Here is an 18,836-nt window from a genome sequence, read left to right as displayed (position 1 = left end):
GGAGGTAGAGTGGGCGTGTCGACTGGTTCCTCTTCTCTCCGGAAAAGCACTAGAAGCATACCTCGCTATGGATGAAGATCGGGCTGATGTCTATGAGGATCTTCGTGAGGCACTGCTGGAAAAATTTGACATCTCAACAGAATCATACCGACAACGATTCCGGCAGACGGTGACACCTGCTGGAGAAACCCCCACAGAGACCTATAATCGACTTAAGGGCCTCTACCGACGCTGGGTTCAACCGGAGCGGAGCACGAAGGCAGAGATAGGAGAAGTCATCATCTTGGAACAGTTGCTACGAGTGCTGCCATATGAAGTACGAACCTGGGTGAAAGAGCATGAGCCCATGGATGGACTAGGTGCTGCCAGGCTGGCCACACAATACCTGAATGCACACAGAGGTCAGACGCATACACGGGCTACTGCAAACCGAGGGGCCAAACACACTGACAAAGGAGATGAAGGTACTGTTTCTTTTGTTCCTAACAAAAAACTTGTGTGTTTTTACTGCCAACAAGAAGGGCATAAAGCATCAAACTGTCCCGTACGAAAGTCCAAACTAACAAGTCTTTGTTATGTCCCAAGAGAGGGCTATGAGAAAGATACGGTTATACATGCAAAACAGCATGTAGATGTTGTGGTCAATGGACAGACATTGAATGCACTCCTTGACACTGGCAGCAATATGTCTTTGATAAAACAATGTTATGTGCCAGCAACTCGCATTGACTTTACACACACACAAAACATTCTATGTGTTCATGGGGACCAGAAAAATTACCCTACCACTGAGATAACTGTTCTAATTAAGGTCCAACCATATTTGATGACTGTTGGAGTGGTAGAAGGGTTACCCGTAGACATGGTATTAGGATGGGATCTACCAATTGTGAGTGAACTGTTAAAAAAGACTGATGGGTGTACAGATGTTACTTCTGGTGTGTCATGTCCTGTACTGACACGTGCACAAGCTAAAGTGGGTTTAGAACCCCTACCAAACTTGGATGACAGCTTAATTCAAGGGGAGGGAAAAACTAAGAAGTCACGGCGGAAACGCCGCATGGAAAAACAGTTGGGTTCACCCATACAAAAAGAGAAAACTGAGGGGTTGCACGTTACTGATTGGGACATTCCAACCAACATAGCCCAGTTACAAGCTGATGATGTTACCTTAAGACCTTTGTTTAAAAAAGTATGTGAGGGGGCAAATACAATTGAGATTCTTGGGGCAGAAAAGTATGTAGTTGAAAATGATGTACTGTATGTCTTGTCTGATGGTGTCAAACGTCTTGTTGTTCCTGAATGTTGCAGACCACTGATTTTGCACCTAGCACACACCATCCTATGGTCAGGACTCTTAGACCATCAAAAAACATACTATCGCATCAGTACATGTTTCTTTTGGCCATCCATGTATACTGACGTACACACATACTGCTCTACATGTGCTGTCTGCCAGAAAACCAGTTCTGTTCGCAGGTCAGCATGAGCTCCTTTGCATCCATTGCCAGTGGTCACCACTCCCTTCAAACGGATAGCGATGGATATTGTCGGGCCTCTGGAAAAAAGCAGCACAGGCAACCAGTACATTTTAGTGATCTGTGATTATGCCACCCGCTACCCAGAAGCCTTCCCTCTACGTAGCATCACCACAGCAAAGGTAATAACAGCACTAATACAACTGTTTTCCAGGGTTGGATTCCCAGATGAGATCTTAACTGATCAAGGTACAAACTTTACCTCAAGCCTTATGAAGTTACTACATGAGCAGTTGGGCATTCAGTCGATTCGGACAAGTCCATACCACCCACAAACTGACGGTTTAGTTGAACGGTTTAATCAAACCCTCAAGAGGATGCTGAGAAAGTTTGTGAACGACACCGGGAAAGACTGGGACAAATGGCTGCCTTTTCTGCTTTACGCCTACCGTGAGGTGCCACAGGCATCTACAGGGTTCTCACCCTTTGAGCTCCTCTATGGATGGCGAGTCCAAGGACCCCTGGAGCTGGTGAGGAAAAGCTGGGAAGCACCGAATACTGCAGGAGAAGGAGAGACCAACATTGTCAGATTTGTATAACAGAAGAGGGACCGACCGGACACATACCGCGAACAAGCACAAGAAAACCTAGAGAAAGCCCAGAAAGCTCAGAAATTGTGGTATGATCAGTGGTCCAGACAGCGCGAATATCAACCTGGACAGAAGGTACTATTGCTCCTACCATCATCCACAAATAAACTGCTGGCGAAATGGCAGGGACCTTATGACATCCTCAGAAAGACTGGACCTGTAACCTACGAAGTACTACACCCTGAAAGAGGGAAAAAGAGTCAAACCTACCACGCCAACCTCTTAAAAGAATGGAGAGAACGTGAGCCTATGATGAAGAAGGCTATGCTTACTTGCAAGGTGGATGCACCAGAAGAAGAGGAAGAGGACAAGTTAGATGAGGAGACTCCGAGAAGGTTCCAGTCAGTGGTGAGTGTAGACCATCTAGAGGAAAAACAGAGAGTCGAGTTGATGGATGTATTACACAGTTACCCGGAACTTCTGAGGACACAACCAGGAAGGACTAACCTGGTGGAGCACAGTATCTATCTGACTGACCCTACACCAATCAGGCAACGACCTTATCGAGTACCAGAGAGCTTGATAACTCCATTGAGGGCAGAAATCAAGATGATGATGGACATGGGGGTGATTGAATCCTCTACAAGTGCCTGGAGTAGTCCAATAGTCCTTGTGCCAAAAAAGGATGGGACATTAAGGCTATGCCTGGATTTCAGAAAGCTAAATGCAGTATCAAAATTCGATGCCTACCCCATGCCACGTATCGATGAGCTCGTTGAAAGGATAGGGAGAGCAAAATATATTACAACGCTGGACCTATGCAAAGGCTACTGGCAGGTGCCACTAGAGAAGGCCTCCCGAGAATACACCGCTTTTCGGACACCAGTCGACCTCTATCAGTTTACCACCATGCCCTTTGGGTTACATGGGGCCCCAGCAACCTTTCAACGCCTTATGGATCTAATACTGCAAGATTGTGAGGACTGCAGTGCAGCTTACCTGGATGATGTGGTAATCTACAGTAACACCTGGAAAGACCATCTCCAGCATTTGCACAAGATTTTACACAAGATCCAGAAAGCAGCACTGACCCTGAACGTCACAAAATGTGAGTGGGCCAAACATGATACGAAATACCTGGGATTTCAGCTTGGGAATGGTGAGGTGCGTCCACAACTGGATAAGGTGGAGGCCATCCGCAATTGTCCACGACCGAGAACCAAGAAAGAGGTACGATCATTTCTTGGACTAGTTGGATGGTACCGTCGTTTCATTCCCCAATTTTCTGAGAAAGCTGTACCCTTAACAAATCTGACAACCAAAATGGTAAAGAATCTAGTACCATGGACGGTGGACTGTGAGCACGCATTCACCTACTTAAAAGAATGTCTCTGTACCTTTCCTGTGCTGAGGAGCCCTGACTTTGCAAAGAGATTTCTGGTTCAAGTAGATGCATCAGCCAGAGGAATAGGAGCGGTGCTGTTACAAGAAGTATCCTGTGCTGTATCTAAGTCGGAAGCTGTTGCCAAGGGAAACCCGATATGCAACAATAGAAAAAGAGGGATTGGCAATCAAATGGGCCTTGGAAAGCCTCCGATATTATTTACTAGGCAGAGAATTTGACTTAGAAACTGACCATAGGGCACTGTCATGGATCCATTCAATGAAAGATCGAAATGCCCGAGTGACTCGGTGGTACCTGTCCTTACAGCCATACAAATTCCAAATACGGTACAAGGCAGGGAAAGAGAACATCATAGCCGATTACCTGTCTCGATTGTCGCACACCTTCAATCCTGGAGAAGGGTGAGGTAATGTGACAAAGGAGATTGTCACTGACCTGCGGCAGAACTACATATAAACTTTTTTCCTTCACACGCATCCATTAAAACACTGTATTCCATACTCACCATCAGCCGATCACAGGGTCCACACTGGAGTCGCGCTGCTGCCGGAACGCATACATACAGACAAACACGCACACATTTCTAGTTAATGATCCCGATATACATCCGATCCGTTATCACAAAGCATACATAACACTTACATGAAGCATATTCACTTACCTGTTGTTCAATTGTGTTTGTGTTTGTCTCGTCTCGTCGATATTCCGGGCTGCGCCAAGATGGCTATGGACTGCCAAAAGGGCCAAAAAGCCTAACGCGTTCATTTTATGCACAAGCGTGCACTGCGCATGGGCAAAAGGGACGGCCGGCCGGAGATCCTATTTGTTGTATGTATGGGGGAGAAAGATTGTCCGGGACAATAAAACAAAAGTGGTTTATAAAAACTGGAAAATATAAAAATAATTAGTTATGGGGTAAAACTGTATAGTATGCAAATGTAGTGTATACATATAATTAAAATGTTGATCAATGAAATGTTTATAGATATAGTTATTTGATACTTACCTGCTGTGATGATATGAGCCATTTCATACCAGTCTCCCCTGCTATATAAAGGGCAGAGTGAGCACAGTATGGGGTGGGGTGTAGGAGTAAGGTTGTAGAGTGGTGTGGAAAAGTAAGTTGATTATTGGATTTCTTTATTTGCAGAAAGAAAACGATAGCCAAGTGCTACTTGTATTGTAAATATATATTTTTTTGTTTTGTTTTGCTGGTTATTATTTTTGGGGGGATTTTTTTCTACTGAGCACTGTAAATAAAGACACTTTGCACCATAGTGCTATTTCGACTCTGCCAATTTTTGAGGATTTGAAAGGTCTGGGACCTGAAGAGAAAAATCGTCTCCGTAACACTCTACTTTGGCAAAACCCAAGGAAAAAGCAATGGCAAACGCAAGCAAAAAGACTTTGAACAGAATGTGAATTGGAGGTGCTGCTTTCGGAGATAGACTGGAGAAAAACTTTGTTATTTGCAAGTTTGTTCTCCGGAATTTAGTAACAAAAGAAAAAAATAGAGTGGGAGAGTTTAGCTGATGCAGTTAATACAGTTGGGTCTGAACATTGCACTGAGTAGATTAAAAAAAGAAATAGTGTGATGTAAAGGTGTAATTTTTTAATTTTATTTTTTTTTTCGATTATATATATAATGCAGAACAAAGCTAGCATACATAGCTAGCAACAACTATATACAAGCCAGGGTTTGCATTAAATGAAAATACATAAAGAACATAAAAATAATAATAATAATAATAATAATAGTAAAATAAAGACAATAAAATAATAAATGAATAACAATACACAGAAAAAGAAAAACTCTGGGGTAGAATTAACTAGTTATTATATAAGAAATTTTCTCAATAAAATCAGACCATGCTTTGATTGTATGGGGTTTAGCTCTGTTAATTCTTGCAGTAGAACGTTCTAACAGTGCAATATTCTTTAGTTCAATGAGCCATATTTTATCCGCTGGGAATGAGGGTCCATGCCATATTTTAAATATAACCTTCTTGGCTGGAGTTAGTGCAGTATGAAATATCCTGCGTTGGGAAGTGTTTAGGTTTAGATCATAATCATCATTCAGTAAACAGATAAGGGTATTTGGGAATTAACATCTACACTGGAAAAAAAAAATTAGCGTAACCTTTATGCTTAATTTAAACAAGAAAAATTATTAATCCTGAAACATAAAATAAATGTTATAGAAAGCAAAAATGTTACTTTTTTAAGCGTATGTATTGTTACAACACAAACTTATATATTTAAGATTGTATTTCTTGAAAAGTAATGCTTCAATGAATGATCTGCCAGATTCCAAGTGGAAAATGACTTGTCACAATGAGAAGGTTCTATCTGCATTTACCATGTTTTTTTTTACCCCAATTTGCAAATGTAAGATAACCTACATCTCTGTCATGTTAATGTATGAAAGAGAACTGTCACACACATATTGTTTGGTATATGGAATGCAAAAACTTTGAAGCTCAATATCTCAAAATCATTCAGAACGCAGATAGAACCTTAAAATTCTAAGTTGACGAAGTGACAATATATAGCCTTAGTGAAAATTAATAATAAATAAACTATTTATGAATAAATTGAATAAATAAATAATTATTAAAATATTAAATAAAATATACGTAGACACAGTAAACAAACAAATGATACATAATATTTGAACATGCAGAAATCATGTAGAGAAAGTCTTGGAAAAAAACAGCAACGCAATTATGTCTTGCAATGTAATCATATTGTATTTACAATGTTTTCGACAGAAATAAGGAATAGAATCTTACTTCATCCAACTTTATAAATAACACAGGTCATCCCCTCGATCATCCTCTAGCCACAGAATTCGGTCAAGCTTGTGAAAGCGCATCCAAGTGAGAGGGATGCAGGCTTGCTCTTTGCCTTGTTACGGTGTTGCCGGCCAAAGAAACATTATTTCACTTTGTGTGCTAGTGGGTAGGACAGCAAGAAATGATTTCTCTAGCTTGGATAGTAGAGGAAACCGATGTTCATTACATAACCATTTAAGAGGATTCCCCATAGTGTTAATATCAGGCATCTAAAATAATATTACATTTAATCCTTAATTGTAGTTGGCTGCTTTTAACCTTGGACCGTGAAGTTTGTTGGTTACATTTGTCATTTTGATTTCATTTATGTAAATGCAGTGCAAGCTCGAGCAGTAGATTGTTTCTGACAGCGCAGACTAGTGGTTGAAGTAGTCAATCGCTTGACTAGTCGAGTAGTCTATGCAAGCCCTAACTTGCACCAGCCTGCCACTGGACTCATGCTCTTTCAGTGCATACTCGGTTATCAGCTTCCCGTTTCCTGGTCAGGTGAACCTAGGGCTGGGCAATATGGCAAAAATTTATGCCACGATATATTTCTTAATTTGGGTCGATACAATATAATACCGAAATCGATATGGACAAAATTTAAAAACCAGGAAAAAACTGCCAAGAACACACACAACAGATGTATGTACCTACAAATTTCTGCAAACTGAATTTGCAAAGTCTATAATAACTCTAGGCTCTTATGACATTTTTTAAAAATAAAAAAGTACAAAAATTAATTAATAAACGTTCACTTTTTATTTGTATTTAGCCTTTACAAACAGATGAATAAATTCATAGTTCTGGTTGCTTTTCATCTTGAACGTCCTTTAAGGGTTATATCTGTCTATTTAAATTTTTGTATAATTACCTAATTCAATTAAAAAGGTTCAACATAAAATAGTTCTAATATATTTTTTTAGTCTATTTTTAAAGACACACTATGATTATTTAACAGAATTAATACCTCTGTTACTATCATTCCTTTTATTTCATCAGCTTTGCAATAACCTGATTCCTGATAAATATGTTTGTGAATTTTATTTTGTAAGTTTGCTTGAGTGCTATACCACATGCATGTGTGTGAGTGTTAATTTGGGTGTTTGTAAGGATAAAGTTTATATGTATGTAGGTGTATGCATGCATCAAGTTTATATGTATATGCACAAGTTTCATACATGTTTTGAACATAGTATATGCGAGTAAATTATAGGTGTATATACACGTTTTGATAATCAAAGTTTGATTTAAATCCTACATGGAGCAAGATCCAGCACTGCTGCAAACAGTTTATTTGCCGTACATAGCATACTCAACTTATTTGCTATTTGTAAAAGATTTGCAGTTTATGCTGGAGCTTCTCACACCTTCTTTTGGCTATTGCCCAGCTTGTATTTTGCAGCAAAAGCTGCATGGTGGGTTTTGCCATAGGTTCCTGACCACTGTTCTAACGGGTGGAACAGATTTGATGAGTTCCCGCTTTTAGGTTCTGTTTATTGGAAAATAAAAAGCCGAACCTCTCTCATTAACTAATTCGTCTGCATTCTTACTTGTGGAAACTTGTTCATTGTGGAATTATGGTTTATTGTTTATTCACATATGTATTCAGGGCACTTATTTTGTAGCTAAAACTTTCTGCGACGGAGCGAACTGCTGAGCGCTGGCAGGCAGCTGTAATGTTAGTCATCACGCAAGTGACATGACCACGCTCTTTACGGCTTATCACTGAAAGTCATTCAGCCATGCAATGTATACGATCTTACATATGATTAAAAAAAAAGTATATATATATATATATATATATATATATATATATATATATATATATAAAGTACTTATATATATACTCCTACTTATATATATATATATATATATATATATATATATATATATATATATATATATATATATATAAGTAGGAGTATATATATAAGTACTTATATATATATATATATATATATATATATATATATATATACAGTGAGGTCAATAAGTATTTGATCACCCTCTGATTTTTCAATATCTCCTACTTAGAAATCATGGAAGGGTCTAGAATTTTCACCATAGGTGCATTTCCACTTCCAGAGACAGCATCTGAAAATAAAAATCCAGAAATCACTTTGGATGATTTTTTACCAAAATATTTGTAAATTAGTGTGTCAAATAAGTATTTGATCGCTTGCTTTTTCAGCCAGATTTCTTACCCTCAAAGACCTGTTATTTTGCGTTTATTTAGCAGCTTGGTGATAAAAGAACAACCGTTGGAGCAATTGTCAAAAAGTGGAAGAGACTAATGATGACCATCAATGTCCCTCGGACTGAGGCCCCATGGAAGATCTTTCCTTGTGGGGTATCAATGATGCTAAGAATGGTCAAGAATCAGCCCAGAACTACACAGGAGGAGCTGGTCAATGCCGTGAAGAAGGATGGAACCACCGTTTCCAAAGCCACCATCAGTAATACATTAAGACGTCATGGTTTAAAATCTTACATCGCTAGGAAGGTTCCTCTGCTTAAGTCAACCCATGTTTGAAGTTTGCCAGGGACCATCTGGATGATCCAGAGGAGTGATGGGAGAAAGTCCTGTGGTCAGATGAAAACAAAGTAGAACTTTTTGGTCTTAACTTCATTCGTCATGTTTGGAGGAAGAAGAATGATGAGTATCATCCCAATAATACCATACCTACAGTGAAGCATGGGGCTGGAAGCATCATTCTCTGGGGGTGTTTTTCTGCAGAGGGGACAGGACGACTGCACTGTTTAAAGAAGAGGATGAACGGGGCCATGTATTGTGAAATGTTGGGCAAAAACCTTCTTCCCTCAGTCAGAGCATTAAAGATGGGTCGTGGCTGGGTCTTCCAACATGACAATGACCCAAAGCACACAGCTATGAAAACCAAGGAGTGGCTCCGTATGAAGCATATCAAGGTTCTGGAATGGCCTAGCCAGTCTCCAGATCTAAATCCAATAGAAAATCTTTGGAGGGAGCTGAAACTCTGTGTTGCCCAGCGAACGCCCCAAAACCTGACAGATCTAGAGTAGATCTGCATAGAGGAGTGGGCCAAAATCCCTACTGCAGTGTGTGCAAACCTGGTGAAGAACTACAGGAACCGTTTGACCTCTGTAATTGTTAACAAAGGCTTCTGTACCAAATATTAAGCATTTTTGACTCAAGTGATCAAATACTTATTTGACACTTATTTACAAATAAATTGTTTAAAAATCATACAATGCAATTTCTGAATTTTATTTTTAGATTCTGTCTCTCACATTGAGAAGGACCTATGGTGAAAATTCTAGACCCCTCCATGATTTCTAAGTAGGAGATATTGAAAAATCACAGGGTGATCAAATACTTATTGAACTCACTGTGTGTATATATATATATATATATATATATATATATATATATATATATATATATATATATATATGCAAATTTATATCAAAATACTGGAAATGGGTTTAAAAAATCATATCACCGTTATTGAAAAAAATTCTATCGCAATATACAGGGGTTAAAGTAAAAAAAGAGCCTGAACTTTTTTCTTTTTTTGGGTTGGGGGGTAATGCTAATAATAACATTATACAAAAGCAAATTGTCATGAATAAACTGAAAAAGCCCCCCAAGATGAAGGCATGGAGGCAGTGGTTTTTATATTTAGGTAGGCTAAAAAATAACATACTTTTGTAATATTTTAATCCTTTAATTCTATTTTAATCCTCTAATTCTTTTAATCCTTAAACATGCGCGGCGCACTGCACTACCTTTTATGTTGACAAGAAAAAAAAAAGCCCAGCACTCTTTTGTATGTCACTAGAAAACGACTGAATCAGCTGGTGTGCGCGAGTTGAGTTGCTGTCGATGTTATAATTGTAATTTTAATAATATTGTAATATTCAAGATTTGTAAAGTAATACAGCTCTGGATAACTTAAAAAGCGACCACAAGTCTCTCCTCCATCTTTAAAAGTCTGCCATAGTCGCCTTGACAACCCAACCCCACTGTCACCTCAACAGAAACCCTGCAGTGCTTTAATTTGACTGAAGAATAAAAAAGACTGAGGTAACACGCTTTTTCCACTCGAGCACACAGTGCACAATGGCAAAACTTGAGGCGCGCAGAGCGAGCATAAACAACATAAAAACACTGGCGGCCATCAGTAAACGATTAAACATAAAACCCCTTATGCGGCCAAACTTAAAAAATATATAAAGTATATTTTTTAATCGTTTACCTGATATTATTAAATGTTCACAAACGCGCCTTTTTGGTTAACGGTTAATCGGTTATTTTGAGCATCCCCAATTAAACCGCATGCGCAAGCTCTAAAATATTTTTTTTCTCTCACCATGCCGGATCTCCAGAATACTTTTAAGCTCTGGATATATATTGATATCGAATTATTGTCCAGCCCTAGGTGAACCCTACGATGTTTCGTCTGTCAACCACTGGTTCCAAAAGAGCAAGGAAGTCTAGGACTCAGCTCACTATCATCTCCACAACGGGCTGTCTGAAGACATAAAACTACAGCTGATATCCAATGCAACACCCCTGAATATCAGATTGGTCAAAAGGTCTAGCTGTCCAACCAGGATAAGAGTCTCCATCAACGATGCTGAAAATGGAGTCCCAGCTTCGTTGGTCCCTTTACCATCACAGAATTGATCAACCCAAATCACATACCATTTGCACATTCCCCTAGAATATAAAATTTAAAATTTCCATGTGTCCTTACTGAAACCATTCTACTCCCGTTTCCACAGAATCTGGTTAGGCAGAAGAATCCCCTCCTCCGATCATTCTCAAAGAAAGTTCCATCTATAAGGTCAGAGAGATGTTGAGGTCTAGATTGCAAGGGGTATTAGACTGGGAAAGATGTGGCCCTGACAAAAAAGGTCTTGTGTTCTGTATCTGGTCCTATTGACCTTATTCTAAAATGCGGAAGTGCGCCTGTTTTCACGATTGTCTTTGAACTTCCGATTCAGTCGCCTATGGGAGAAATGACTAGGAATAATAAACGGCAGAAAACGGTTTTAATTTTAAAACGCACAAGTTCTGCTACGGTTACGCCATCCGTCCACACTACGCCTGAGTTTTCAAGCGCCGAAAATGGAGCATTTCGAAAACGATGGAGAGGCCATTTTCATTCTAAAACGCTGCTGCTCCGTCTCTGTGTGGATGGAGGAAAACGGAGACATCTGAAAGCAGAGGCAGGGCTGCAGACATTCGACTATTTGATTGGGGTTTTTCCTCAACATTAAAGAGCCCATATTATACATGAATAGGGTCATATCTTGGTTGTAAGGGTCTCCAACAACAGTTTAATATGCATGCAAAAAACACTTTCATGGTCTTATAATCTGCATTTATTTTTACCTAATTATCCCAGCGACTCCTGTATGAATCGTCCAGTGATTCATTTGTTCCCAAACCCCTCCTTAGCACGAAGCTAATCTGCGCTGATTGGACCAATGACAGTCTGTTGCGATTGGTCGACTGCCTTCAGTCAGAGTGAAATGCCAAACAGCTAATCAGCAATTTAAAAGTAATCAGTTCATACACGCTCGATAGTGTAGGCGTGGATTTTAGCTGCCAGTGGGTCAATGTAAATACAGACTATGGACGTGAAAATACAGACGACTAACTATTTTATTGAGCAAAAACTCCAAAAACAGTTGAGGAGATCTCCTAGCTTCTAACTCTGCTCTTTTCACAGACACACACACACATATTGCACACACACACACACACACACACACACACACACACGCACTTAACCCTGCTCGACAACGCGCGCGCGCACACGCACACACACACACAAAAACACACACCTCCGGACGACAGCTCGCGCACACGCACACACAGACACACACACTACTCCTCGTCCACGGAGCTCCGTTAACAAAGCAGCACGCGTCGCGTTTTTAACGTGACTTTGCACGCGATAAGAGAATATAGCCAGTTAACCTGATACAGTACACGCGGTTACAAGTAACAAATCACAACTAAATACATTTGCAAGCTAGAGTCAACGAGGCAACAACTTTCATCGCACGTACTTACACTTGAGAAATGGAGGAAGAAAAATCCATCCTGACGTCCATCAGTAAGTTACTCTTTACTGATCCTTCCTTTAACAAACACTGATGAAGTATTCTTTGTAGCATGTAGTTTCCAGTAGTTTCCAACTGCTTGGCTATAATGCTGAGGTTTCATCTTTGGGTAGAGACTCAATATATCCATCTGCAGTGTGACTTCAATCGACCGGCATGTTTGTGTGTGTGTGTCTGGGTTTCTGCGTCAAAGGGCGGGGCCTCAGGTTTGAAATCTCCCGGGTTTGCGCGTGCACGTGAATAACTTGGGTTCGTTCATACGTCATGGTGAAACACCTAATGAATCGGTATCAAGGCGACTCGTTTGAAGCACTATGAGTCGACTCTTTTATAGATGAATCAAGTTTTAAACACTGTACACTAACAGATTTAAGCCTTAGCTGGATACTTCACTTCACTTAGAGCTGTGTTACACACTACATGGAGGGGAATTTTCAAAAACCCATAAAATGGGCTCTTTAAGTAGCCTACACACACAGTTCAGTCTCGCATCCTTTCCTTGTAAGTTCAGACTTCAAGAGTTTGATATGGAAAACAGACCCTCGAGGACGGTAAATCTTCAAAGGGAACAGTGTACTTTATAACCCTATTCACATCATCATGGCTACTTTGTTTCACTTTCTCAACAACAAAATGAAAACATGATTTAAGGAACTGCCTATTTTCATTTTGATATTAACAACTTAACAGACAGCTGAAATGCTGAGGCACCGTGCTGCATTTTCACTGTGTGCATATTTATAACCTCACTGCCTCCTTTCATTTTCATTGAAAATATGAAACATATACTCTGCTTTGCTGAATGTCAGTTTTAATAATCAATAATAGCCATTATGAAAGTATAACCCACAATAAGTTTATACATTATAGGAAATAAAGGCAAGCGATCAGTCAATATACAGAATGAACGTGGTTCGATTAATTATTAACCTATCTTTGCGCTCAGCCAAAACACGTTACCTGTGAACAAGTAATCGATTCAAAAGACCAAAGTCAGGGAATATGTCGTTAGATATAGACAACAAGATTAATTAATTATCACGTTTAGCAAATATAGTGAGATTAGATGCATCGAGAGATGCTTGATGAGCAGTCCGACCAGCACAGCTCTCATCTGGGTAGAAATGCGGCAACGATTGCCTGAGAGTATGTGTGTGTGGTCACGTGATGTGCGTTTTCAGCGTTTTGGTGTGGATGGAGAGCAGTTCAGAAACGCTAGGTACAACGCTAGTGTGGACGCGGATCGTTTTCATTCTAAAACGCCGTTTTAAAACTAAAACGCACTAGTGTAAATGGGGCCTCAGTGTTCGGCCTCATTACAGCAACGAAGCACTGCACTCTCCATGCGGTCATTGTCTATAATCTAGTCATAGATATTCACCTTTCTTGTTTCTTGTGATCCCCAGTATTTGCATATCTCCTTAATAGTGTGTTTTTTGTCCTGGTTCCCTCTCTGTTTGTCATTGATCCCCATACCTAGCTATTTGTGTTCCTGATTCCTTAGATACTTTCCATTGGTCATCCCATCTCCATCTTGCAAATCAGCTTCATTGAGTTTCAGTTCTCAGTGCCATCCTTTAAATAAACTGTTTATATACTTACATCTCCTGTTCCCATTCCTTCTTGCGACAACTACAACATCAAAAACATTATGCATTCTGAGTGTCCTTCACACAGGTAAGGGGACTTGGCAAACCACCTTTAGAAAACGCCTTCTTTCATCTATTATTTTTACCGACAATTGCAACAGTTTTGCAGATTTGCACCACAAACTTTCTCGCAATGACTCAAGATTTCTTTAAAAAAAATGTGAATGGTCTTAACAAGCCAGCTGTAGAAACACTTTTCTCTCTCTCTCTAAAAAAAAAAAAAACACTCCCCCTTCTAACTCTTCTTGTTGAATTACCGAATACCTCAATTGTAAGTCACTTAGGCCAAATGTATCTGCTAAATGACTAATTGTAAATGTACTTGAGAGCCATTAAGACAACAAAGAAAGTGTATATGTGGTGTATTCACCTCAGGGAAGCTGCTGCTCTCACCACTGTCTTGTTGTTTATTGGCTGTTACCATCACTAACGGAGCTGAAAAATAAAAATAGAAAAAAGAAAAGTCTAAGACAATCTATTTCTTAAAGAGATAACTTTAAACATTCTCTTGCTACATAGAGATGAGTTTAAAGAAGTGTAGTGTTGAATGGTCATACCAGTGAGCTCGTGGATAGTCATTCTGTCCAAGACGTTGAAGGATGTGTCGAGCTTCAGAGGCTGATTGCAGCGCTGGCACACAAAACTTACCTGCATGGTGTTACTAGAAAACCTCAAAGTCTCCATGCTTCTGCAGGAAATAGAAAAAAAAAACATTTTAAAGGATCTGTTTGGAACTGTCCCATTGACCTTATTCTACGATGTGGAAGTTAGCTCGTTTTTGTGATTGTTTTAGAACTTTCAATTCAGGGGTCCGTTCTTCGTACGTGGATTACTCAGTTAGCTGGATTTGGATATTGACGATTTGACACGATCCAGGATCGTTTCGTTCTTCAAAGCTGATCCGAGAGATGTTGTCATAGCAACAGTTCTGCTTGGTCAAACCTGATCGGGAGCAGGTTCAATTCATATAAACAGGATTAGATCGGCTTAGTTCAAGCAAAGATAATACAGAAAGTATGTTCCCAATTCTGATATTTTCTTACTGTAGTAGTTATATACACTTGGGAAAATGGTACATTTTTTTTTAAACTATATATATAAAGTTATAGTCATTAATAAAATAAATTAAGTTATACATATTAATAAAACGTATGCAATCTGCACCCTCGAAATAAAAGTACAAAGATTGCCACCTGGTGGTGCAAAGAGAAAACTTATTGATATGAACTTTTTAGATCGCTTTATTACAAATTGTGTATAATAGAAATGCACAAGTCACTTTTTTTAAAGCAATAATATATTTATGCAGTCATAAACATGTTTTGATAGTTAATATGCCAGTGATTTGATGCTTCACAAAAGTTGCAGACTCCTTTACCAATATGAAAACGCTTTTGTAAACAACTAGTTATTCTTTACACTGATTAAAAAAACGGCTACTATAATAAAGAAAATATTTTCTAAATGTGGAACTAAATACATTGATTTGCATTTAAATAGATGATGAATACACTTGAAACATGAACGTGGAAAGCCTGCAGCTCACAACAAATGTGGAAGGTTATTGCGTATCATATTTAGCAAGCCGTTTACTGCTAATTTTATGTAATTTTGCTCACATGGATAATTGAATATTAATCAGATGATGTCATTACGCTGCTGTGCCGTCAGCCAATCGTTGCATTGCTGATCATGATTTCGAGGATCTATAGATCTGTCCTTCACAACACACGCAGCGATCTCAGATCAGTTTATCCAGACATTCTAATCTGATTCGCGAACTCGTTTTAAGAACCAAATTAGCGAGAGATCAGTTATCAAGATTAAAATATACGGGATCTGCCAAATAATCTTAGATAATTTAAGTGAGGTACGAAGAACGGACCCCAGTTGTTTATGGTAGAAATGGCTAGTAATAATAAACGGCAGGAAACAGTTAAACTACTTACTCTACAAACAAGTGTGTTCATGACAAAACAGACAAAGCAGAATAATATAATAAGAAAACATCAGTTTGTAACATCAAGCAGCATAACAAGTTGTTTTTATAGCCCAAAAACGAATGGAAGTGAATGGCACCAGAAGTCTAAATAATTATAATAATTATGTAAAGATTTTTTTTCTTGTGCTAATCAAGGCTAAAATGATACTAAATTATTATTTATTTTTGCCATCTAAATTTAAAAAGCAAACGTCAGTTTATTGAATGTTCTTTATTTAACCTAAGCTGTAAGGAGGGGCGGACTTGGTGATCTGAGGACCCTAAGCAATTTCAGGTATGGGGCCCTAGCATTTTAAAAAAAGGAAACTGAATGTTTAAAAGTATACATATTAGGGCTGTCAAAATAAGCGCATTAACACACGATTAATTTGAAATATTTAACGCGTTAGAAAAAAATAACTCAAATAACAGTCGCAGTTTTTTTTTATTTCCTGTTGTGGCCGATGTGTGTTCAAGGCCGGAGCGTCCATAGAGGCGATCTAAGCGGCTGCCTTGGGCAGCAGAATAGTGTGGGAACCCCTCGGTCTTCACATTCATTCACTACACCCACCCCCTCCCTCACGCTCCTCGGCTTTCCATACTAATAAAACGGCGTGATTGCTGTTTGCCTAGAGCCTTAATCATCAAAGCTGAGTATTGGTGTCCAGTTCAGCTTGCGCTGGCCCTGCATGTGTTTAACGTGCAAAGAAATATAGATGAGACCAAGGACGTGCTTTAAGAAGGAAAGTTTCAGTATAAAACAATTAATTTGGCATCACCAGGCTGCGTATCCTGCGTTTCGTCCATAATTTCACACAATTTTGGGCGTTTCATTTTTAATATTTAGACTTTAACTGCAGTTCAGCAGTTCACTCTCATTCAGCATATTTTCTTTTGGGATGTTTTAATGGAATTTGATACCACATGGCGAACGGAAAGAAAAACCTCTGTATTTCGGGACTTGCGTGATCCTTTAAGGTAATCAAAAATCGCTGCTTACATGGTAGACTCTTAATCAGTGTCATCTTAATCATCAAAGCAGAGTATTGGTGTCCATGTAAATGAAAGTGCCAGATGAATTTGCAAGGTGTCAAAGACATTTCTCTGCCTTTGATGCATCCATGAGCTCATTAATCTTTCAATAAGTTTGATGTACTTCCTCCCTTTTTTAAAGCATCTGCTTCATGTTAGTGTGTCAGAATCTTTGCTTGTGAAATACAGCCATGCTTTAAAACGCTAAGTTTAAGCAAAATTGATGAACGCGATCGTGCTTGTAGATGAATCTTGTTGATGAATTTTACTTGGGTGGGCTGCACAGGTATATTGATCGACACTTATGTAAGAGTTGAAATATTGCAAATATTTTGATATCTTTGACAATTCAAAACATGAGCTGAAAACAGAGACTGGTGACTCCACAACCCAGCAGGTGGGAATGCGGGAGCAGTTCCTGCTGCATTTGCATCTGAGTCTGCTGAAACTTGGCTTCATCCACCCCATCTCACATATGGTCATTTCAATGTTTAAAGTTCTAGATTAACCAAATTGACTTTAACTATCATGTTTGATATCATTTGAAATGTCTCAGTGCGATTGGTACAATGGTCTCAGACAATTCTCTCAGAAATAGACATAATCAAAACAATAAATATATAACTTCAGGCATCTTTTGAACCACTGTGAAGGGTGTGACTTTCCACAGGCAGCACCAAGTGTGAATGCCTTTTGTTATACACACACCCCCTTCCTTGAGGGAATTCTTGGATTATTTAAGGTAAGGTTTGAGAAAGGCTCAGGGCGATTCTGCCTAACCGGATCAGCCCATAACATGGCTTGCTCCATGTTATGTATATTTCAATGTCAGGAATGCATCTTTTAATCTTGGATTTATCTTTGATAATTTGATGTTTTGTATTGATCATTTATGAATTGACTGATTGAATTTGGCATAATACATTTACCTGACTGATAAATTATGTTTTGAATTATTCAAACCTCGTGTTATTATCACTGATAAATGTTGTTGTCCATAGCACTACAAGCCACTGTACAGGTTAGTAACGGACTAAAACATGTTAGACTGAGCAGCGTGGCACGCTATACAATGTTGTTAGAGATCCGACTAGCAAATTGGCATTAATTCAAGTATACTTAGACTGCAAAAGGCCAACTATGGGTTTTCTATTTAGAACAACAAAATATTGTTGAAACTAATTTAAGTGTGGATATTTAGGCCTTAATCTACAAACTTATAATCCTGTGCGATTATTATTAAAATACTTTGTCTTGATGAAGTAGATAACAGATCTATGGGGACCACATAAAAAATCTCCTAAATTGAGTAATGTAGGGTTCTGCCTTTTTAGGAGAGTGTTTAATCGCCTCTGTTTAATGACCAAGACTGACAAGCTTGTATTAAGAGATTGTATACCCGGCCGGTGCAAGACTCGGGATGTTATAGGAATCTGAGTAAATGAGAATAAGGTATAATAACAAATCAAAAGAATATTCAATCATAATCTAAAATAATGTGAAAGGAAACAAAATAACCTTCTCAATGTTTTATAATTGGAGTCAGATAAAATGAGGATAAATTTATTAATATTCTAAACCACCTCATACTAAAATTGGAGTCAGATACGAGTTAAGTTTAATATAGATCAACATTGTGCACTGGAAAGACCGAACATGCAGTGAACCTTCATCCACCATTGGATACCATCATTGGACCAACTGGCTGGACCTTACACTTATTTTTACTATTATTATCATCCTT

The 18,836-nt window shown here is 38.8% G+C and overlaps 1 protein-coding gene across 1 annotated transcript in view; it reads right to left on the bottom strand.

The window, feature by feature from the left end:
* The window catches only part of becn1 (beclin 1, autophagy related), a gene marked incomplete at its 5' end in the record, with an annotated part of 119,963 nt that extends 105,196 nt beyond the window's left edge, over positions 1–14,767 (bottom strand). Inside the window, 2 exon segments of the mRNA NM_200872.1 lie at positions 14,450–14,514; positions 14,637–14,767. Coding sequence (NP_957166.1) covers positions 14,450–14,514; positions 14,637–14,763 — 192 coding nt within the window.
* Between the last annotated feature and the right edge of the window lie 4,069 nt (positions 14,768–18,836).

The sequence above is a fragment of the Danio rerio genome, chromosome 12 (genome assembly GCF_049306965.1).
Source record: "Danio rerio strain Tuebingen ecotype United States chromosome 12, GRCz12tu, whole genome shotgun sequence".
Taxonomy (NCBI): Eukaryota; Metazoa; Chordata; class Actinopteri; order Cypriniformes; family Danionidae; genus Danio; species Danio rerio.
This window is presented reverse-complemented; position numbering and strand designations above follow the sequence as displayed.